General features: G+C 36.4%; 1 protein-coding gene across 6 annotated transcripts in view; it reads left to right on the top strand.

The window, feature by feature from the left end:
• CDK14 (cyclin dependent kinase 14) overlaps nucleotides 1–17,840 on the top strand; it is a 549,770-nt gene that overhangs the window by 282,470 nt on the left and 249,460 nt on the right. For all 6 annotated transcript variants that reach the window (XM_023639167.2, XM_070264492.1, XM_070264491.1 and 3 more), the window contains one exon: nucleotides 5,392–5,515. In XM_023639167.2, coding sequence (XP_023494935.1) covers nucleotides 5,392–5,515 — 124 coding nt within the window. The remainder of the gene's footprint in view (nucleotides 1–5,391; nucleotides 5,516–17,840) is intronic.

A 17,840-nucleotide genomic window follows, 5' to 3' on the forward strand; every position in this document is an offset into this window, starting at 1 on the left:
ACAAAGTATAGCATAGTGAACACTTAGTAAATGGCAGTTATTAGAGTTGCTTGATTTGTAGAGTCCCTTCTATTTCTGTTATTCATAAAATTATGAAATGAAAAGTTTTACAACATGAATGAATATTAAAGGTATCTAAGACAATCAGTCATGTTCACGATGAGAAACCCAAGATACAGAGATGTTAAGCTTGGTCCCCAAATGACAGAAAAGTAGCTTAGCTAACTGTCTTTATAAGAATTGGTGGTATACCCATAAGGCATAGGGCCCATTGCTAATCTGGACATTCCTTAAAGGAAGTTGACCCATGCCTTGACAATCTGCAAGATGTTCACCGTGCTTAATCTCATGTTAAGTGGAACTGCATATATTAAATAATGCAGGTATTTCAGACTCTTTGTGGAACCTAATGATTATAAACATTGAGACAGAGAGCATCTGACCACACATCTTTAGACTTGAAGCGGGTGGGGAATATAAAATTTGTTGCTCATTGCAAGTTCCAATAATTCTTTTGAGTAATAAATACAATATATTGAGTCCAATTATGTGTGCCAAACTTACTCTAAATGTTTTGATAAAAAGCTTTATCTTGATAATTTTTATCGATTTTAAAGTCTAAAGAGTTTCAGAAGGGAATAGAAAAAGTATTAAAGGATATTCGTAAGAAGTGTATGCCATAGCAGTGACAATATGAGCAGCTTCTTGCTGGGGATGGTAAGACAAATGGGCTATAGATAGATCTGCTGCTGGCAAAGTGTCATGGTTCATTGTATCAATTTTACTGCAGAAAGTGAACATATTCAAACTAAAATAGAAATCTTCAGTGATTATACTGAAGAATTTGGAGGAATATCCTTTTGTAAAGTTGAGTAGACTATCCTGAGGTGACAAAGTATTCTTGGGAAGACCTTATGACTACCGTAGAAAGATAGGAAGAGAATTTCAAATATGTTAATTTATCAACTTCAGTACAGAAAGCTGTCTTCTGCCGTGGTATTTATTTCTAAGAGAATTTTAGATAGTGAAAACAGAAATTCGAGAATCATATGCGCATTACATAATATGCTAATTGAGACTTTTACAAACTTGGGTTCACTTACTAAAAGTGCTGATTATATTGGATGTATGGTTGTATTCACCCATGCATTTATGAAGCCCCACTTCATTTAAGGTAATGAAGTATAATGGAAAGTTCACGAGCGCTGTGTGATGGTTGGATGACCTTGAGTAAATTTCTTGTGCTTTTGGAGCCTTAGTTTTCTGCTTTGTTTAAAAGCACAGGAAAAATACCAGATTATAGATGGAAAGGATTAAATGATATATGTAAAAGTACTTGAAACAGCCTTTAAATTAGCACAAGCCTTCAGTTAGTATTAGTCTCTGTTCTTTTCTTTTCAATCTGTACCTGAGATTGCCTCCATGTTTACTAACTTCTGTTAGCAAGTAGCAAAGCTGATTTATAGTCTTTCTCTGCATGTGGCCCCTCTTTGGTGGTCCTTCTTGTTCCCACAGTGCCCTCTGGTTTCCACAAAGATTAAGCATAGCTTGTTGTGTGGTGATTTATACAGCAACCAAGTGAAGAGGCTTTCTTAGAAGTTTACATGGGAAAGTTAGGTACTTGCCTGCTTGTCTAAAGGAAGAGATCCCCAAGTTCTCAAGTCTCAAGACTTGAGTTCTCAAGACATTCTCAAAGAATATTCCATGGGACACATTCTGTTTAACTCAGCATGGCCACTGCTTCCTTACAGCCTTCCTACACCTAGCTAGCAGTGCATATTCTGTTAAACATATTAAAGTGTTATTTCTAAAGCACCAAGTTTTCTAATGGTTTCGATGAAGACAGCTCTCCCCTTGCCACCATCACTTTTATGATGGTGAGTTGGTAGTTTTACAGTTTTTATCGTCTTCTTTTCATTTATTTGTTTAAGCTTCTCTTCTTATCTAAGTGATCTGCTTGCTTGGTCTCCTCAGTTTTTCCCCTCAAAATAGCAAGAGTTTGTTGCATAACATCATTTCACCTTGTGCATCTAGTGAATGCTCAACTCATTTTCCTATTAAATTTTTTTTTTTTTTGGTGAGCAAGACTGACCCTGAGCTAACATCTCAATCTTCTTCTTTTTGCTTGAGGAAGATTGTTCCTGAGCTAACATCTGTGTCAGTCTTCCTCTATTTTGTATGTGGGATGCCGCCACAGCATGGCTTTGATGAGCAACGTGTAGGTCTGCTCCAGAGATCTGAACCCACGAACCCTAGGCCACTGAAGCAGAGTGTGTGAACTTAACCACTATGCCATTGGGCTGGCCCCTTATTGCAATTCTCTGTGGAATGAATGCTGTTTTCAGAGGGACGGGTTTCCTGCAGTTGGCTCCCTTGCACAGGCTGCTTTCCATATCGTGGCAGGAGCAAGTCTACATTTTTGCTGTTGTTAGAGCCTCCCTCCTCTGCCCCTTAAGTACACTCAGCTCGTGCTGCTGTTACAGAGCGGGCCTTTTTAAGTGGCAGTCATCTGTTTATGTGTCTCTCATACCAAGTGGGCTGTGAGCTCTTTGAGTCCAGGGACTCCCATCTTGTTTCCTGTTCACCTTTGCATCTCTCTTGCATGACAGCATCTGGCACATGGTTGGCGCTTAATAAATCCTGAGTGAATTTATTCTACAAGGATTTGTTCTGACTTAGCTTCGTGCATTGCTTAATGACCTAAAACTTGTTTGGGGGCATAACTTAGTGTTTGGGGCTTGGTTTGTCATGTATACGATTGTAATTGGAGTGTGTAGTTGCATCCTTTCCTAAAGCTGATTTTCTTAATCTCCTTTTATGTGATATCCTATTTGAATAGCTTCTGTATTCGTATGAGGATTATATATTTTCACTAATTAGTAAAAGTATTAAAAGAAGAGCCCTTTGGGACGGTTGATCTGCCCACTTCTACCCTTAGGTTCTAGAGAATCTATTCCAGTGTTTTCTATCTGTTAGTTTTGTATCTGCTCTAAATTCAGTTCAGTAATCACATTACTGGTATAGGAGTGTCATCTATGTACCCAGATTAGGAAGACTGTTAAGGCATCCAGTCTGTGGGAGGTAGGGTAACATCATACTGTGGTAGACATGCAGAGGCTGCCCCACACAGACCTGTAGAGGGAGTGAAGGCCTGGGGAGGTGGTCATGGAAGGCTCCAGGGAGGAGTGATTCTTGAGGACCTAAGAAATACATGGAGATTAGCAGGCAAAGGGGAAGAGGGCTTTTCTGTCAGAGAAGAGGCAAGAGCAAAGGTAAGGCGTGAAGAGCAGTGTGCTTTGAGCGTGGAGCTGGGCGAGATTGCTTGGAGTCAGGGAATGTAGAGTGATGACGGCTGGGCACCCAGCTGGAATCGGGGCCCAGCTCAGAGACCGTGAAAGCCATGGTGTTAGATGCCCAGACATTATCCTGTCGGTTGGAGGAAGCAGCTTCTATGTCAACACTGCTTACTTGTGTTGGTTTCTGGCCAAGATTCCTATAGTGGAGTGATTAAGGGCATGGACTTTTGAGTCGAACTGCCTGGGTTTGAGTCCTGACTCTGCCACTTAATTGCTGTGTAACTTTGAGAAACTGTTCTCAGTTTCCTCATCAATGCAGAGATAATAGTAGTACCTTCTTCATTAAAACTGTTACAGAGATTAAATAAGGTCATGTTCTATGATGCATAGACTGGTGGCTGGCACTTGGTGGCATTTGTTTGTTAAACTAAAACACATTGCCATGGTTAAATAGACAGTCACATTGTGATTAGTCTCTGCTAGGCCCCAGATCAGTTAGCACCTTGTAAAACGCAAGCTTTATTTTCAAAATCAGTTTATTTTTGAAATTGTTTATTTGTTACGTGATCTGCCTTTGTGTTTCTTTCTTTTTTTTTTTAATCTTTTGAAAACACAAAATGGCTTTATTGGCTCACTCTTTCTCCCTTTTAAACTGAAGGGATATGGAGTTTCTTAGAAATTGTAAGCTTTAGGCTTCAGGCTGCAGGGGGTATTAGACGTATGGAATGAGACTGGAAGCTGTTGGTGATGGTGTTAGGTCTTTCCATCTGCTGCACAGGAATGATTGAGAGAAGGAGTCTAGAGAGACTGTCTGAGGTTCTTGAGCCAGTAATTTAATCTAGGCTAACACAGAACAGACTTTACTTTCCGATACTTAGATCTGGAAATAATGATCTTAGGCCTTCACTGCTGCACAGCTTATTATCACACACAGAGATTTTGAAATGAGTTCATCTTACTGTTATTTCAAGGTATCTACCCTGTAAAAAATTTATGTGGCTTTTGTAGCCTTGAGTTAGTTGAAAAATAGTCTAGAAATACTAGCTTCCAGGGCCCTCAAGGAGTTGCTGATCTTTTCCAGTAGAATATTCTGGAATCTTTATACCATCAATCTTTGACAACTAACTCATTGAAAATATCCCTGAAACTGCACTTTGTTGCTAGCTGATTATAGACTAGAATACTGATGGCACTTAAAACATTTGTTTTTATTTTTATTTTTAAAAAGTATGTCAATTAGGATTATTTTGGCAAGAAAATTGTTTAAAAATATTCTCTTTTTCATAAACAGAATATTGGAAAGCCTAGCAATTCATGTTTTTTTGTTATCAAAATAGAACCATTTGATATGATACAATATAAAACTAAACAGAGAAGGCCATCAGTTCCTTTTTAAAATTACTTCTTACAAAAATATTGCTCTTGAATTCTTGATTTCTCTGTTTTCTATCCCTTTAGGATGGGTCTGCGCTGTAATTAGTGAAGATAATGTCTGTCTTTAGGCAACAGCCTAATCTCTAAGGCCATATGTGCAAAAGCAATGTAATTACAGCATAGTATTAATTGGACCATGTGACTGTTTTTGTTTTAATTATTTGAAATCATCTTATCTTTCCATTCCTTAAAGCATATTAATGGGTGAATCCTTGGGTACTATGTTTGTGTCATTTCTATGGAATTAAATATGTGCACATTTACATAAGCTTGGTAAAAAATTCTTCTTTTAATGATGTTATGAGTAGATTTTTTTTTTTTCTGTCTCCAACATCAGTTCAGGCCTGAGGAAAATAAATGTTTTAAACAATTGATTCTTTCCATTTTGCTTAATTTATAGAACACAGATTGGATTGTAGATGTCTCTGGCTGAGGAGGTATCACTCTGGGTTGACATCATAGGTTTGTTAGAAATTTTCAGATTTATTTCTCAATGAGTTAGGGATTTCCATACCTTTATGCGCATTCTGTTTAAATAATTTGGTAGGAAATTTAATGATGGGTACCCATTTTCACTAAATACAAGTGCTTGGCAAACTGTATGTGGAAGCTGGCATTTACCTGTGTTCAGATTTTAACTTTTGTCTCCCTATTTTTTCAGTTGTTTTTATTTCAGTTGCTGCGAGGGCTGTCTTACATCCACCAGCGTTACATTTTGCACAGAGACCTGAAACCACAGAACCTTCTGATCAGTGACACGGGGGAGTTAAAGCTGGCAGATTTCGGTAGGAAAGCAGTTAATTACCAGTCTATTTTGTCACACTGTGAGAATGCCAGGCAGATGGTGGCACTGCATTTGTTTAGGTGCACTTCTATCGTTATAGAACACGGTAAAATTTTTTCAGGAGTCAAGAAATTTTCTTTTTTTAATGATCAAGATCATGCTTGGTGGATTTTTAAAAATTCAGACTGCTCGTTGGCATCTTAAATAATCTTAAGTATAAATCAGATCTCATATATCTCCAAAAGAAAGGTCAGCAAAACTTTGAGCATAAAATATATTGAAAGAAACCTAATTTGTCTTCATTTTTTGTATTATGAAAATGTCAAACACATTCAAAAGTGGAAGGATAGTATAATGAACCCCCATTATCCATCACCCAGCTTCAGCAGTTATCAATATGTTGTCAAACTTGAAGAAATCTCACTTTAAGCCTCTGGACTTTTTCAGGGCATCATAAAATATATTCAATGGTATATGTTGCCCTAAGATTTTAATAATTAAAAAATCTGGGGGCGGTGTTAACCTTTCTGAAAGTGACTGTTGTTTCAACAATTCTTAATAACTTTACAAAAGTAGATATCTATTCTGATTTAAAAGTTGAGGTCCTAGCCTGGACCCATTATAAGTCATCCCTTCCTTAAAAGTTTTAGGCTTGACCTATTCTAGCTTAGAAACTTTCCTCTAAACCCTGTCTTAAGCTCCCAAAGGAGAACAAAACTGTTGTATCATCCTTGCTAGCCCGCCTCTCTCCCTCAAGTCTGACATTTCTGCGTTGCCCTGGCTGTCTGTCATGCCAGAGACTGTGCTGAGTTGATTCCCAGCACCAGGGAATGCTGCTGACAGCATGATGTGTTGACATTGCATTGCCTCAATTATTTTTGAATACATATTCTGATTAGAAATTTGTTCCATTAAGAGTGGAATGGAAATATTACCCTTGGGACATGAAGATGCCTGAGGTTGAGATGTGGGCTTTTGCTGAAATATGATTATCTTTTTCCACCTTATCCCTTAATAAGTAAAAGAGAGCAGGAAATGTTTCTTTCTTATTTCAAGGTTAGTAGACTGTTCAGTATCTTTGGGATGAATCTGCTTTGTGGAGTTTTGTATATTCTTTTCTCCTAAAAGTGAAATAAAACAAAAGTTAGCATGATTAGTGATATGTTGCAAAACTTTGTCAGTTGTTCCCATCTAGTTTGGTAGAAATAATGAAACTCTGTGTGTGTGTGTGTTGTTTATTGCCAGATTTTAGCATAGAATAATCCTAGGTGGCTAAATGTGAAGTCTTTTCTATTACAGGGTAGGAAATGATGGGAGAGTAGGTGGGCAGAGGAGTGAAGATTTGCAGTTCCTCAAACTTGAGATTATTGGGTTTGCCACGAACTTATTTTGTAGTTTGTTAATATCAGTAAATTAATAAGGATTTATAGTGATTTTCTTCTGGTGTGTTAATACTATACTATAAAGTATATGTTTCAATAAATTATTGTATTGAACAGTTAATTTTATTGAACATGGTTTTCTTGTATATTTATAAAATACATTTTTACAAAATTAATTTTGTCTATATAATCAAAGGCATAATAGGATTGTATATAATTGCTTACTGGGGATTATTTTTTAATTTTATGATGATGTTTTTATTATAATAGGTAAGTTCATTTTAAAAGATTCTTATGGATCTTTAACACTGACATTTTATAGTATCAGGTTCGAAATAAATTGAAATTTAATTTTAAAAAACTTAGAAAGTTGTTTAGAAAATTAGAAACTTTAGAAAGTATGAACAACTCAGAGATAAGAAATGTTAACATTTTTGTTATATACAACAAGGTACTTCTCAGTACCTTTCTCCTCCTCCTCCTCTCTCTTTTTGCTTCTTACACCTATTATATATCCTGAAGAAAAGAAACATATTGTCTTGTAAACAGTTTTCACTGAAGAATGTGTCATGAACATTTTCTGATGTTATTAAATATGAAAAAATCGTTTGTAACAGCTTAGATTTTTCCTTTAATGGCCCAAATCTAGTCTCTTTATTCAATCCTTTATCAATTAAAATTTTAGTTCTTTCTAATTATTCACTGTTATGTACAGTCCTGTACTGAACATCCTTATAGAGAAAGCTGTATCTGCTGCAATTGTAATGTTCAGTGTTTTAAAGCATTTGATTCTTCAGACCAGACTGCGATACAGAAAGGTTGTGCCGTGCACCTCCCCTCAGTGTCATGGACTGAATCTTCTTGCCTGGAACACACACTTGGTGTGCATCCTGTGCACGAGGTGTAATGAGCGAGACTCATTCACCAACTGACAATTTCCCCCAATTAATTGTGCATTATTTTTATCTTTTAATGTAAGACATGCAGTTAACTGTGAATTACTGCACTTGGGCACGTGTTTGTGTCTGAGATGAAGGGAACACAGTGGAAGCTGGGGAGAAGCTAGACAGTCACAATGGGATGGTTCCAGGCAGCAGAACAATCACAAAAACTAGGTATTAATTCTGAGCGTGATATATAAAGAGCTTTAGAAACAGTTCCTTTGTTCTATCTTTTTCTCTTATGGGAAAATGACCATAAAATTTTAATTAAAGGAGACAAATGAAATCTGTATGGTTATTGTTCCCATATTGTAAATGCTATTATCTTTATTAGAAACATATTTGGAGGAAGAAGGAGAAATACTAAAATTTAGTGAGTTCATTCTATGTGCCAGATGCTTAGATATTTTTGTTTCATTGTCTTTTCAGCCTAGTAAGGTATAATAGCTTCTAGTTTTGAGAGAGAGAGAGACAAGAGATTCAAAGAGGGTTAGAGACTTGCCCAGGCTCGATCACATAGGGAGTTGGTTACAAAGCTATAATTCAGATGCTTGATCCATACCCTTCAATCTCAGGTGGCCTGGGGTCTTTATATTTATACGTGTAGATATTTTACCTTACAGAGCTGCCTAATCTTCAGGTAAATTATTGATCATTATATATATATAAATATATATATACACACATATACATATATATATTTGCCGTTTCCTACATACCACAAATATGATACCAATGCTGTGAAAATAGATTGCACTAATACCAAAAATTACATCCCGTAATTTAAAGAATATTTTATCATTTGACTAATTCAGTAGTAATGAGTGAGTTCAAACTCAGTACTTCGGAGATTTTACCTGCTGGACAAGGTAAACCAGATGATAATGTATTTGTAGACCCATTCAGATTCAAACAGAATGCAGTTCTGAAGTTGAGGTGGTGAAAATGCTGTAACTTTTCTTTTTCTTGTAAACAAGTCATATTTAAGCACTTACCTCAGCCTTATTTTCTATATGCGTTTTGAATAAGTAAATTACACATGATTTAGAATCTCTGTGGCTTTACTAATGCAAAAGTTTGTCCTGTCTGTATATAGTAAAATAATAAAATTGTGTAGAGGCATTCAGACTCATTTCTAAAAAAGGGTTCATCTTTACATTATCTTTGGGAAAAAAATATTTCAAATCCCTTATCCAGCCTAGGTCTTCCCCACCTTGCTCCTCCAAGCCTGCTGTGGTACAACCACACCCCAAACTTCTCCCCACATCCGAGCCTCTTACTTAGTCTTTCATTTGCCTGGAGTACTCTTCCTCCTGCTTCTCACCTGGCTACCTCTTTCTCATCATACAGATCATAGATTATGTGTTACCTGTTCAAAGAGGCCACCTTTCCAAAAATAGAACCTTTGTCGTTACTATCATCCACTTTAACTTCTTCAATAACACTGATAGTGCACTGAAATTATTTTTTTCATTGGTTTATCTGTTTATTTTTTGCTTCCACTGCTTGATTGTAAGTTCTGTGAGGGTAGGGATGTGGCCTGTCTTGCTCACTTGTTTCTGTGCTGTGTCTAGAATCATGCTTATTTGTTATGGTGATCTGTGTTCAGGCATCTTTGATGTTCTGGTTGTAACTGTTTTCAGGTACCACAAACCACAGCGAACTTAATCAATAAATGCTGTGTGTGTTCTGACTGCTCCACCAACCAGCCGTTCCCTATCTCTCTCCCTCTCCCTGGGCCTCTCTATCCCTTGAGACACAACAGTATTGAAATCAGGCCAATTAACAACCCTACAATGGCCTCTAAGTGTTCAAGTAAAAGGAATATTTGCATGTCTCTCACTTTAAATAAAATGCTAGAAATGATTAAGCTTAGTGAGGAAGGCGTGTTGAAAGTTGAGATAGGTGGAAAGCTAGGTGTCTTGCACCCAAAAGCCAAGTTGTGAATGCAAAGGAAAAGTTCTTGAAGGAAATTAAAAGTACTACTCCAGTGAAGACATGAATGATAAGAAAGCGAAACAGCCTTACTGCTGATATGGAGACAGTTTTAGTGGTCTGGCTAGAAGACCAAACCAGCCACAACGTTTCCTTAAGTCAAAGCCTAATCCACAGCAAGGCCCTAACTCTCTTCGATTCTCTGAAGGCTGAGAGACGGGAGGAAGCTGCAGAAGAAAAGTTTGAAGCTAACAGAGTTTGTTTCATGAGATTTAGTGAAAGAAGCCATCTCTATAACATAAAAGTGCAAGGTGAAGCAGCAAGTGCTAATCTAGAAGCTGCAGCAAGTTCTCCAGAAGATCTAACTAAGATCATTAATGAAGTTGCCTACACTAAGCAACAGATTTTCAATGTAGATGAAACAGCCTTGTATTGGAAGAAGACGTCATCCAGGACTTTCATAGCTAGAGAGGAGAAGTCAATGCCTGGCTTCAAACTTTCAAAGGACAGCTTGTTAGGGACTGATGCAGCTAGTGACTTTAAGTTGAAGCCAGTGCTCATGGACCATTCTGAAAATCCTAGGGCCCTTAAGAATTATGCTAAATCTCCTCCGCCTGCACTCTGTAAATGAAGCAACAAAGCCTGGATGCCGGCACAACTGTTTACAACATGGTTTACTGAATATTTTAAGCCCACAGTTGAGACCTGCTGCTCAGAAAAAAAGATTCTTTTCAAAATGTTACTGTTCATTGACAATGCACCTGGTCACCAGGAGCTCTGATGGAGATGTACAGTGAGGTGAATGTTGTTTTCATGCCTGCTAACACAACATCCATTATGCAGCCCGTGAATCAGGGAGTAATTTCAAATTTCAAGTCTTATTATTTAAGAAATACATTTTGTAAGCCTAGAGCTCCATAGGTAATGATTCCTCTGATGGATCTGGGCAGAGTAAATTAAAAACCTTCTGGAAAGGATTCACCATCTTAGATGCCATTAAGAACATTCATGGTTCATGGGAAGAGGTCAACATATCAACTTTAACAGGAGTTTGGAAGAAGTTGATTCCCACTCTCATGGGTAACTTTGAGGGGTTCAAGATTTCAGGGGAGGAAGTAACTGCAGATGTGATGCTAGAAACTAGCAGGAGAACTAGAATTAGAAGTGGAGCCTGAATATGGGACTGAATTGCTTTAATCTCATGATAAAACTTGAACAGATGAGAAGGTGCTTCTTACGGAAAAGCAAGAAAGTGATTTCTTGAGATGGAATCTTTTCCTGGTGAAGATATTGTGAAGATTGTTGAAATGACAACAAAGGATTTAGAATATTATGTAAACTTAGTTGATGAAGCAGCAGAAGGGTTTGAGAGAGTTGACTCCAATTTTGAAAGAAGTTCCACTGTGGGTAAAATGCTATCAAATAGCATCTCATGGTACAGAGAAATTATTCATGAAAAGAAAAGTCAGTTGATGAGTCAAACTTCATTGTTGTCTCATCGTAAGAAATTGCCTCAGCCACCCTAACCTTCAGCAATCACCAGCTTGATCAGTCAGCAGCCATCAACATTGAGGCAAGACCCTCCACCAGCAAAAAGATTAGGATTCACTGAAGGCTCAGATAATGGTTAGCATTTTTTAAGTATAAAGTATTTTTAAATTAAGGTATGTACATAATTTTTTAGATATAATGCTATTGCACACTTAATAGATGACAGGATAGTGTAAACATAACTTTTATATGCACTTGGGTACCAAAAAGTTCGTGTGACTTGCTTTGTTGCGATATTCACTTTATTATGGTGATCTGGAACTGAACCCGTGATATCTCTGAGGTATGCCTCTATTAACTTATTTTCTAATAATCAGATATTTGCTAGTTAGTAAAAATCCGTCTATTGAATCTGGAATCAATGCTATACCACCCTTTCCTGGAATAATTTATATCCTAGCTTCTGGAAATTCAAATAGATGAATTTTAGCACTTTTATCATTTGCATTGAGATCACATAAAAGAAAATTATCGAGGTATGATAAGTAAATGCATAAATAACTTCACCAAGAAATTAATGTTTATTTGCAGTATAATAGTATGAAAACTTACAGGTATGTTTCCATGTAAATGTGATTACAACAAAATAGATGAGTCTGTAGAATTGTAGCTTTCTGCAATTCCTACAGGATGATGATGGTGTCATCCACATTTCCCAGTCATTCTTCCACTATTTTTACGGGTCATCACCTAGCTATGTGGAAAGACAGCTGGGCTAAATTTGCCCCTGAAAAAAAGAGACAGTGAGAGCTCTGTGATACAAGCATTTAAGGTTGGCTTATTTTACCAACTTTCCTGATGCAGGAACTGAGTTAAACAGCTCTGTGGTTTTAGTCAAGTAAAATTACCCAGGCCTCTTTCCCACCAGAGGGCTAAAATATTACCTTCCTAATGTTGGCAGTTTCTTCCTCCAGGCTGTTCCTTGTCTCGATTTGAAAAAAGAAGTGATTGTAAATCACATTTTAGACTTATTTGTGGAACAAGCCAGAGAGGTAACTCTGCAGAGACTGTGGTGAGTGCAGGGTTTGTTTGTAATGTGCCCCTCACAAGTCACACGGGGAATAGTAGAAAACAGAAGGAAATCAACTGCTTTCAGATGCAGAGGAGAGCGCCACTTTGATAAATATAAAGTCTCTGAGTAAAAGCCTGTTAGTCTCAAAAGTATAGACCTTTTTACTATTTTTTTGTCATTAGCATATAAAATTCACCATTGAAGACAGTAATAAATTCAAGGTTAGATATACCTTAGCCCGTTTGTTATGGCCTGTAGGATTCAATTTCACTGCATCTTTGTTTTAGAATATCTTTTCTATTAGCAAAAATATCTTTATTATCCAATGAGGTATCGCTCTACTTTTATAAGGCTCTTTAAACAGTTTAACACATAAGCAGTTTTATTGCAAAGTTCAGGATGTTGTTTTCATATAGATCTGAAAACTGAAGATATTTTTAGAATAATTGATGCTACAATATGAATAAAAGAAAGGGCTTTTTTTCCTCTAATTTTTCTAGACCACATTAAAACTCCAGATCAAAATGTACATATCTTAAAATCTATCAAATAGATTATCAAGGTTACATGTTAGAAATAATTTTGATTGACATGTGAACTAGACAGTTATTTCCCCCGACTCATTATTTCAAAGATGTGGTAACACTTTTGAGAAAGGATGTTGATACTTAAAATTGTCTTCTCTCTGATCATGAAGTCATCACTTAGCTTCATTATTTAAATCGTCTTTAATATGCCACTCATCCCCTTAAAAGTTTTCTTGCGTTCAAGAGGGATGATGATGACAATGATGATGATGTTTAATTATATCCTTTTTCTGTTGTGTGTTATCACAGTGTAACTTTTCCCAGGTATATTAACATGCTGCATGTATGAGATTGTTTTCTCCTCTTAAGTAGACTTTACTTTTTAGAGCAGTTTTAGATTCACAGTAAAATTGAGCAGAAAGTACAGACAGTTCCCCTATATCCCCTGTCCCCACACATGCATAGCCTCTGCCATTATCAATATCCCCGCCAGAGTGGTACTTTTGTTACAGTTGGTGAACCTACATTGACACCTCAGTATCACCCCAGGTCCATAGTGTATGTTAGCATCATTCGTGGTGTTGTACATTCTATTGGTTTTGACAAATTATAATGAGGTGTATTTGCCATTATAGTGTCATACAGAAGAGTTTCACTGCCCTAAAAATCCTCTAAAAAACTCATCTATATGGATTTTTTTAAAACTGTAAATGGGAACGAGAAGGAAATACTTGAACTGCTACTAATATGCATATTCTACTCTATCTATGAGAAATCTCTCTGTTCAGTCACCATAAAGCAGATTGAGGCAATGTGGATAGGGGTTGATTGCTAAGAATGGCAGCTTCAGACTCCATGGAAATGAGGAAATTCAAGAATGTTAGTTCATTTTTAGCCAAATCATGCGTGTGCAGTAACGAGATACCTTCCAATTCAGACCAGACTGCTACAAATAGGGCTGATCATCTTATTCTGTACCGTTGATGGAAACCTGGACAAGGAGATTTCAGTACGCAAAAATATTATGTTTTTTTCCCTATATGATATGTGGGCAAAATTGTTGGCAGTAAATCAGATAAGTGATGCCGGCTATGAGCTGAAATATACCTATGTATCCTTCAAAGAAATCGGCATCTAGGATGACTGAAACCCTAAGTACTGGCAGTGATGACCAGAGCAGAAGAATTATAGGTATTGTTAGCAAGAGTAGCACTGAAATGAAGCTTGGAATTTTGTAACACTTACATGCTATTCAAGACAACGATGATTACACTTGAACATGAGTTTTGTTACCTTCTAAGTAAGTGTAAATTGTTGCTGAGAGTTTAGCAATTCACTAATGTCCCTTATTTATTCATCTTCCTCCACCTTCTGCTTGTTACCTTCTAAGAATCCACATTTTAAAATGCAGCCAAAACCAGACTCCACTGATGCATATGTCAATATGCCTGATAGAATCTTGGATGTCAGTGAGGCATTGTGGTCTAAACCACATGTTTTCTAAAATTTTACTGGAAGTAAGATAAACTGACTGGCTACTAGCTATGGGAAATCTGAGAAAGGCTGTAAATTCTGAAAGTTAGACATACTTGAAACGTGTAATTTTGATGCTTTTTCTTCTCACTTTAATACTATCAGTTCAATATTACCTTGCTTTCCTCTTTTGTTCCCTAAGACTTTTTTAAATGACGTATATGTTGGTTTATTTACTTTTGAAATAGTGCAGATTTATATTAAGACCAAAAAAATCTTCTTTTCACCTTGAATGACTTCTGCTGTTGTACCAGATAACATAGGAAGCTAGGAGTTTTCTTTTTTCATTTTAATGAAAGAAGAAAGTACTGGAAAATTAAAAAATAAAAACAATCTAGAATCAAGGATCTGTGCTGTTTAGGAATTTTAGATACATGGCTGAAAACAGTCTATATTTATTTTATCACATAATATAAAATAACCTTGATGCACAGAATCAAGTTTACTGATCTAAAATAATATAATTCTTTGCAAAAATTCAAACTTTAAAAATGGAACATCTGTCGATTAAACATATGTCAAGTTATTTGATGTTCTAATTTTTAATCTAGAAGGATACTGATGTGAAATGCAGATTGAAGAGTTTATTCCATTTTAGAGGAGAGTTGTCAGCTAAAGCAATCTTTTGTGTGAGACAATGACCAGCTAACATGAGACATGGAAACTGTGCTTAGAACCAGCCTGGAAGTCATAGAATGGGGAGCAGAGGGTGAAAGGGTAATGAGTTGGCTAAACTGAGTGCCCCCAACATGAGAATGGGACAACAGAGGCATAAAGAGAAGCATAAGAAAAGTTGGAAGATTTCAGGATTATATGGTTATGGTGGTTTCTGAAAAGTTACCAGTAAGCTCTCAACCTACTTAAAATAAGTTGGGAGCATCTAATAAGTATCACTAATATTAATGTTACAAGAACAATACAAAATAAATATGATATGCAAGTATTTTGCTCAAAGAATTGGAAGCAGAATGTGGTATTATTGTTGAAGTCACCATCCAGTTTTTGATAGAGTCATATCATTGGGAATGTTTTGTTATTTTGTTTTTCAGCAAAGGCAGCAAATCTATGAGGGGAAAGTTGAAATAAATCTGTTATAGTTGTATAAGAGAAAAGGAAAACCCATTATATTCACACTTTCAGAATTTTTTATTTTAGATTTTCTCTAGATTTTGAAGGAACCTCAGAGATTATCTAATTCAAACCCCTCATCTTAAAAATGTGTATACTTTGGCCAAGAGATGGAAAACAGGTCCACATTGTGCCTGTTACTTGTTAAGTGATATGTTAAATTATTAATATTATTATTATCAATATCTCTAGATCCCTAGTGTAGTACCCCATAGAGTATTGACAACTTATTTAACACATGCATCGGTGTAGTTCTCCAAACATGTAGAAGGTGGAAGTGCTAACCAGATGTCCAGGTCAAGACACCCTCTGCTGGTCTGATGACCTGTGTCAGCTGAACGTGAATCTTTGTCAGGAAGGTGGGATCCAGAATGCTGGCTATCACTCAGTCCTAAACACTGAAACTAGAATGTCTGTCTTGAGGAAACTGCAAGAAACAATAGAGTGAACGTTTCTCCCAGTAGACGTGTAGGAAGCCTCATTGAAAATATAAGTTGGAATGGATCCTTGGTGATATATGAATTAGAAGGAACCACCTTCTTTAATTATATTCCTGGGAGAAATTAAAGCATTGAGAAACCCTGTGGGCAGGTGAAGACTGAATTGGCTTTAACAGGGTCCCCTTAGGACCCAGCCGTGCTGGGCAGTAGCTGAAAAATACCCTTGATCCCTCCCACGGGGAGGAACCTTCTGTTCAAATCTTACCTTTGCCACGGGGTGGAAATGAATAGTATCCAACTCGAGGGCAGGTAGAGCTGTAACAGAAGTACTAAGTAAAAACATTTAAGTCTGAAAGAGAAAATGTTTTACATGGAAGCAAATATACCTGTGTGAAAAGACAAGATAAAGTAAAATTTCCCAGAATGGTTACGGTGCAGATTCTGGAGCCAGATAACTAAGTTTGAATCCTGCCTCTGCTGTTTGCAAATCGGATATTCTTGAGTAAGTCACTGAAATTCTCTGTGCCTTAACTTACCTGTTTGAAAGTGAGGATTATGATAGTAATACTGGTGACCTCACACAATTGTTGGAATTAAATAAGTTAATACTTATAAATCATTTAAGGACAGTGCCTTGGTTATAGAGAGTCCATATAAATATCATATCTATTATTAACTCTTTAGGGTTTGTGTTCAAAATGTTTATTTTTAATGTGATTTTTTCCCCTGAAATGTATGACATACTTTCTTGCTTTCTTGAGCAAGGATATTCAATAGTTTGTTCAACAGTGTTTTACTGAGTGACTACTGTATACCCAGTACTGTGTCTGTGGCTGAGTATACAGTGGAAAATCAAGGCGACATGGTTCTTGCAATCCTGCTTTAAGCTTTCCTTCCAGTCTTGTGATTACCATTTTGAATATCAGTTATTGTATTATATAGAGATGCCCCAGGGGCCAATGAACTTTTTTAAATGATCTAATTTTTAAATCATTGTCTTGTGTATTTTATGGAAATTGTCATTTGTCTATTTTAAAGTATAACTAATGGGCAAGGTAAGATTTTAAAAATAGTTATCTACAAATCAATGTTAAACACTTTCTATTGTTTGTAGTTCAGATTTTAAAATATCTCCATCACAGTGCCATTCAATTTAGCATCCTTGGTAAAAGGACTAAAGATAATATAATGAAAGAGAATCATTCTTGTGATAAAAATTTTTACAGTAGATTTGTCGCACCAGTGTCATTCTTTGAGAATAAAATTATACTTCATATTAATTCTTTTAAGAGGCAGAATACTTTGTTAACTAACCAAGAATCCACTGGTATACATTTTCTCCTCTTAAACTACAACTGAGTGCTTCTGCCTAGTGTTTCATTAGGAGATACCATGAGATAAGAAAATTTTGTGAACCACAGGAAAAATCAATCTTAATGAAAAATATAGTTACACCTTAACATACACTTTAATAAAGCAATGAGTAAACCCTTGAACGCTACTAGAAGGAACACTGCTTCTGTCCAGTGTCAGTGTTTGTAGTCTCTCAGGAGTCTCTCTTGCTGCAGGAATTAACTTTTACGTTGTCAGGTAATGTAGAAATCTAAATGAAAAATGGCGTATTGATCTCTAAGAGTCTTCAGAGTTTTGATGCTCTGTAAGACAGTGAAATTAGTTTATAAGAAAACAGGGTAGGACCACTGTAACTTGTTTTCTACGACTTTTATGGCAGTTTTTTGAAATTAGATTTGATATCAAAGTTCATTTGACCAGTCTTTAAAATCTCAAGAGGAAAAGTACACAGCTAGAAATATGCATAATTAAGGAATACACTTGTAGTCTTCAAAAAAAGGTATGCATAGATTATCAAAATGAAT

The sequence above is a fragment of the Equus caballus genome, chromosome 4 (assembly GCF_041296265.1).
Source record: "Equus caballus isolate H_3958 breed thoroughbred chromosome 4, TB-T2T, whole genome shotgun sequence".
Taxonomy (NCBI): domain Eukaryota; kingdom Metazoa; phylum Chordata; class Mammalia; order Perissodactyla; family Equidae; genus Equus; species Equus caballus.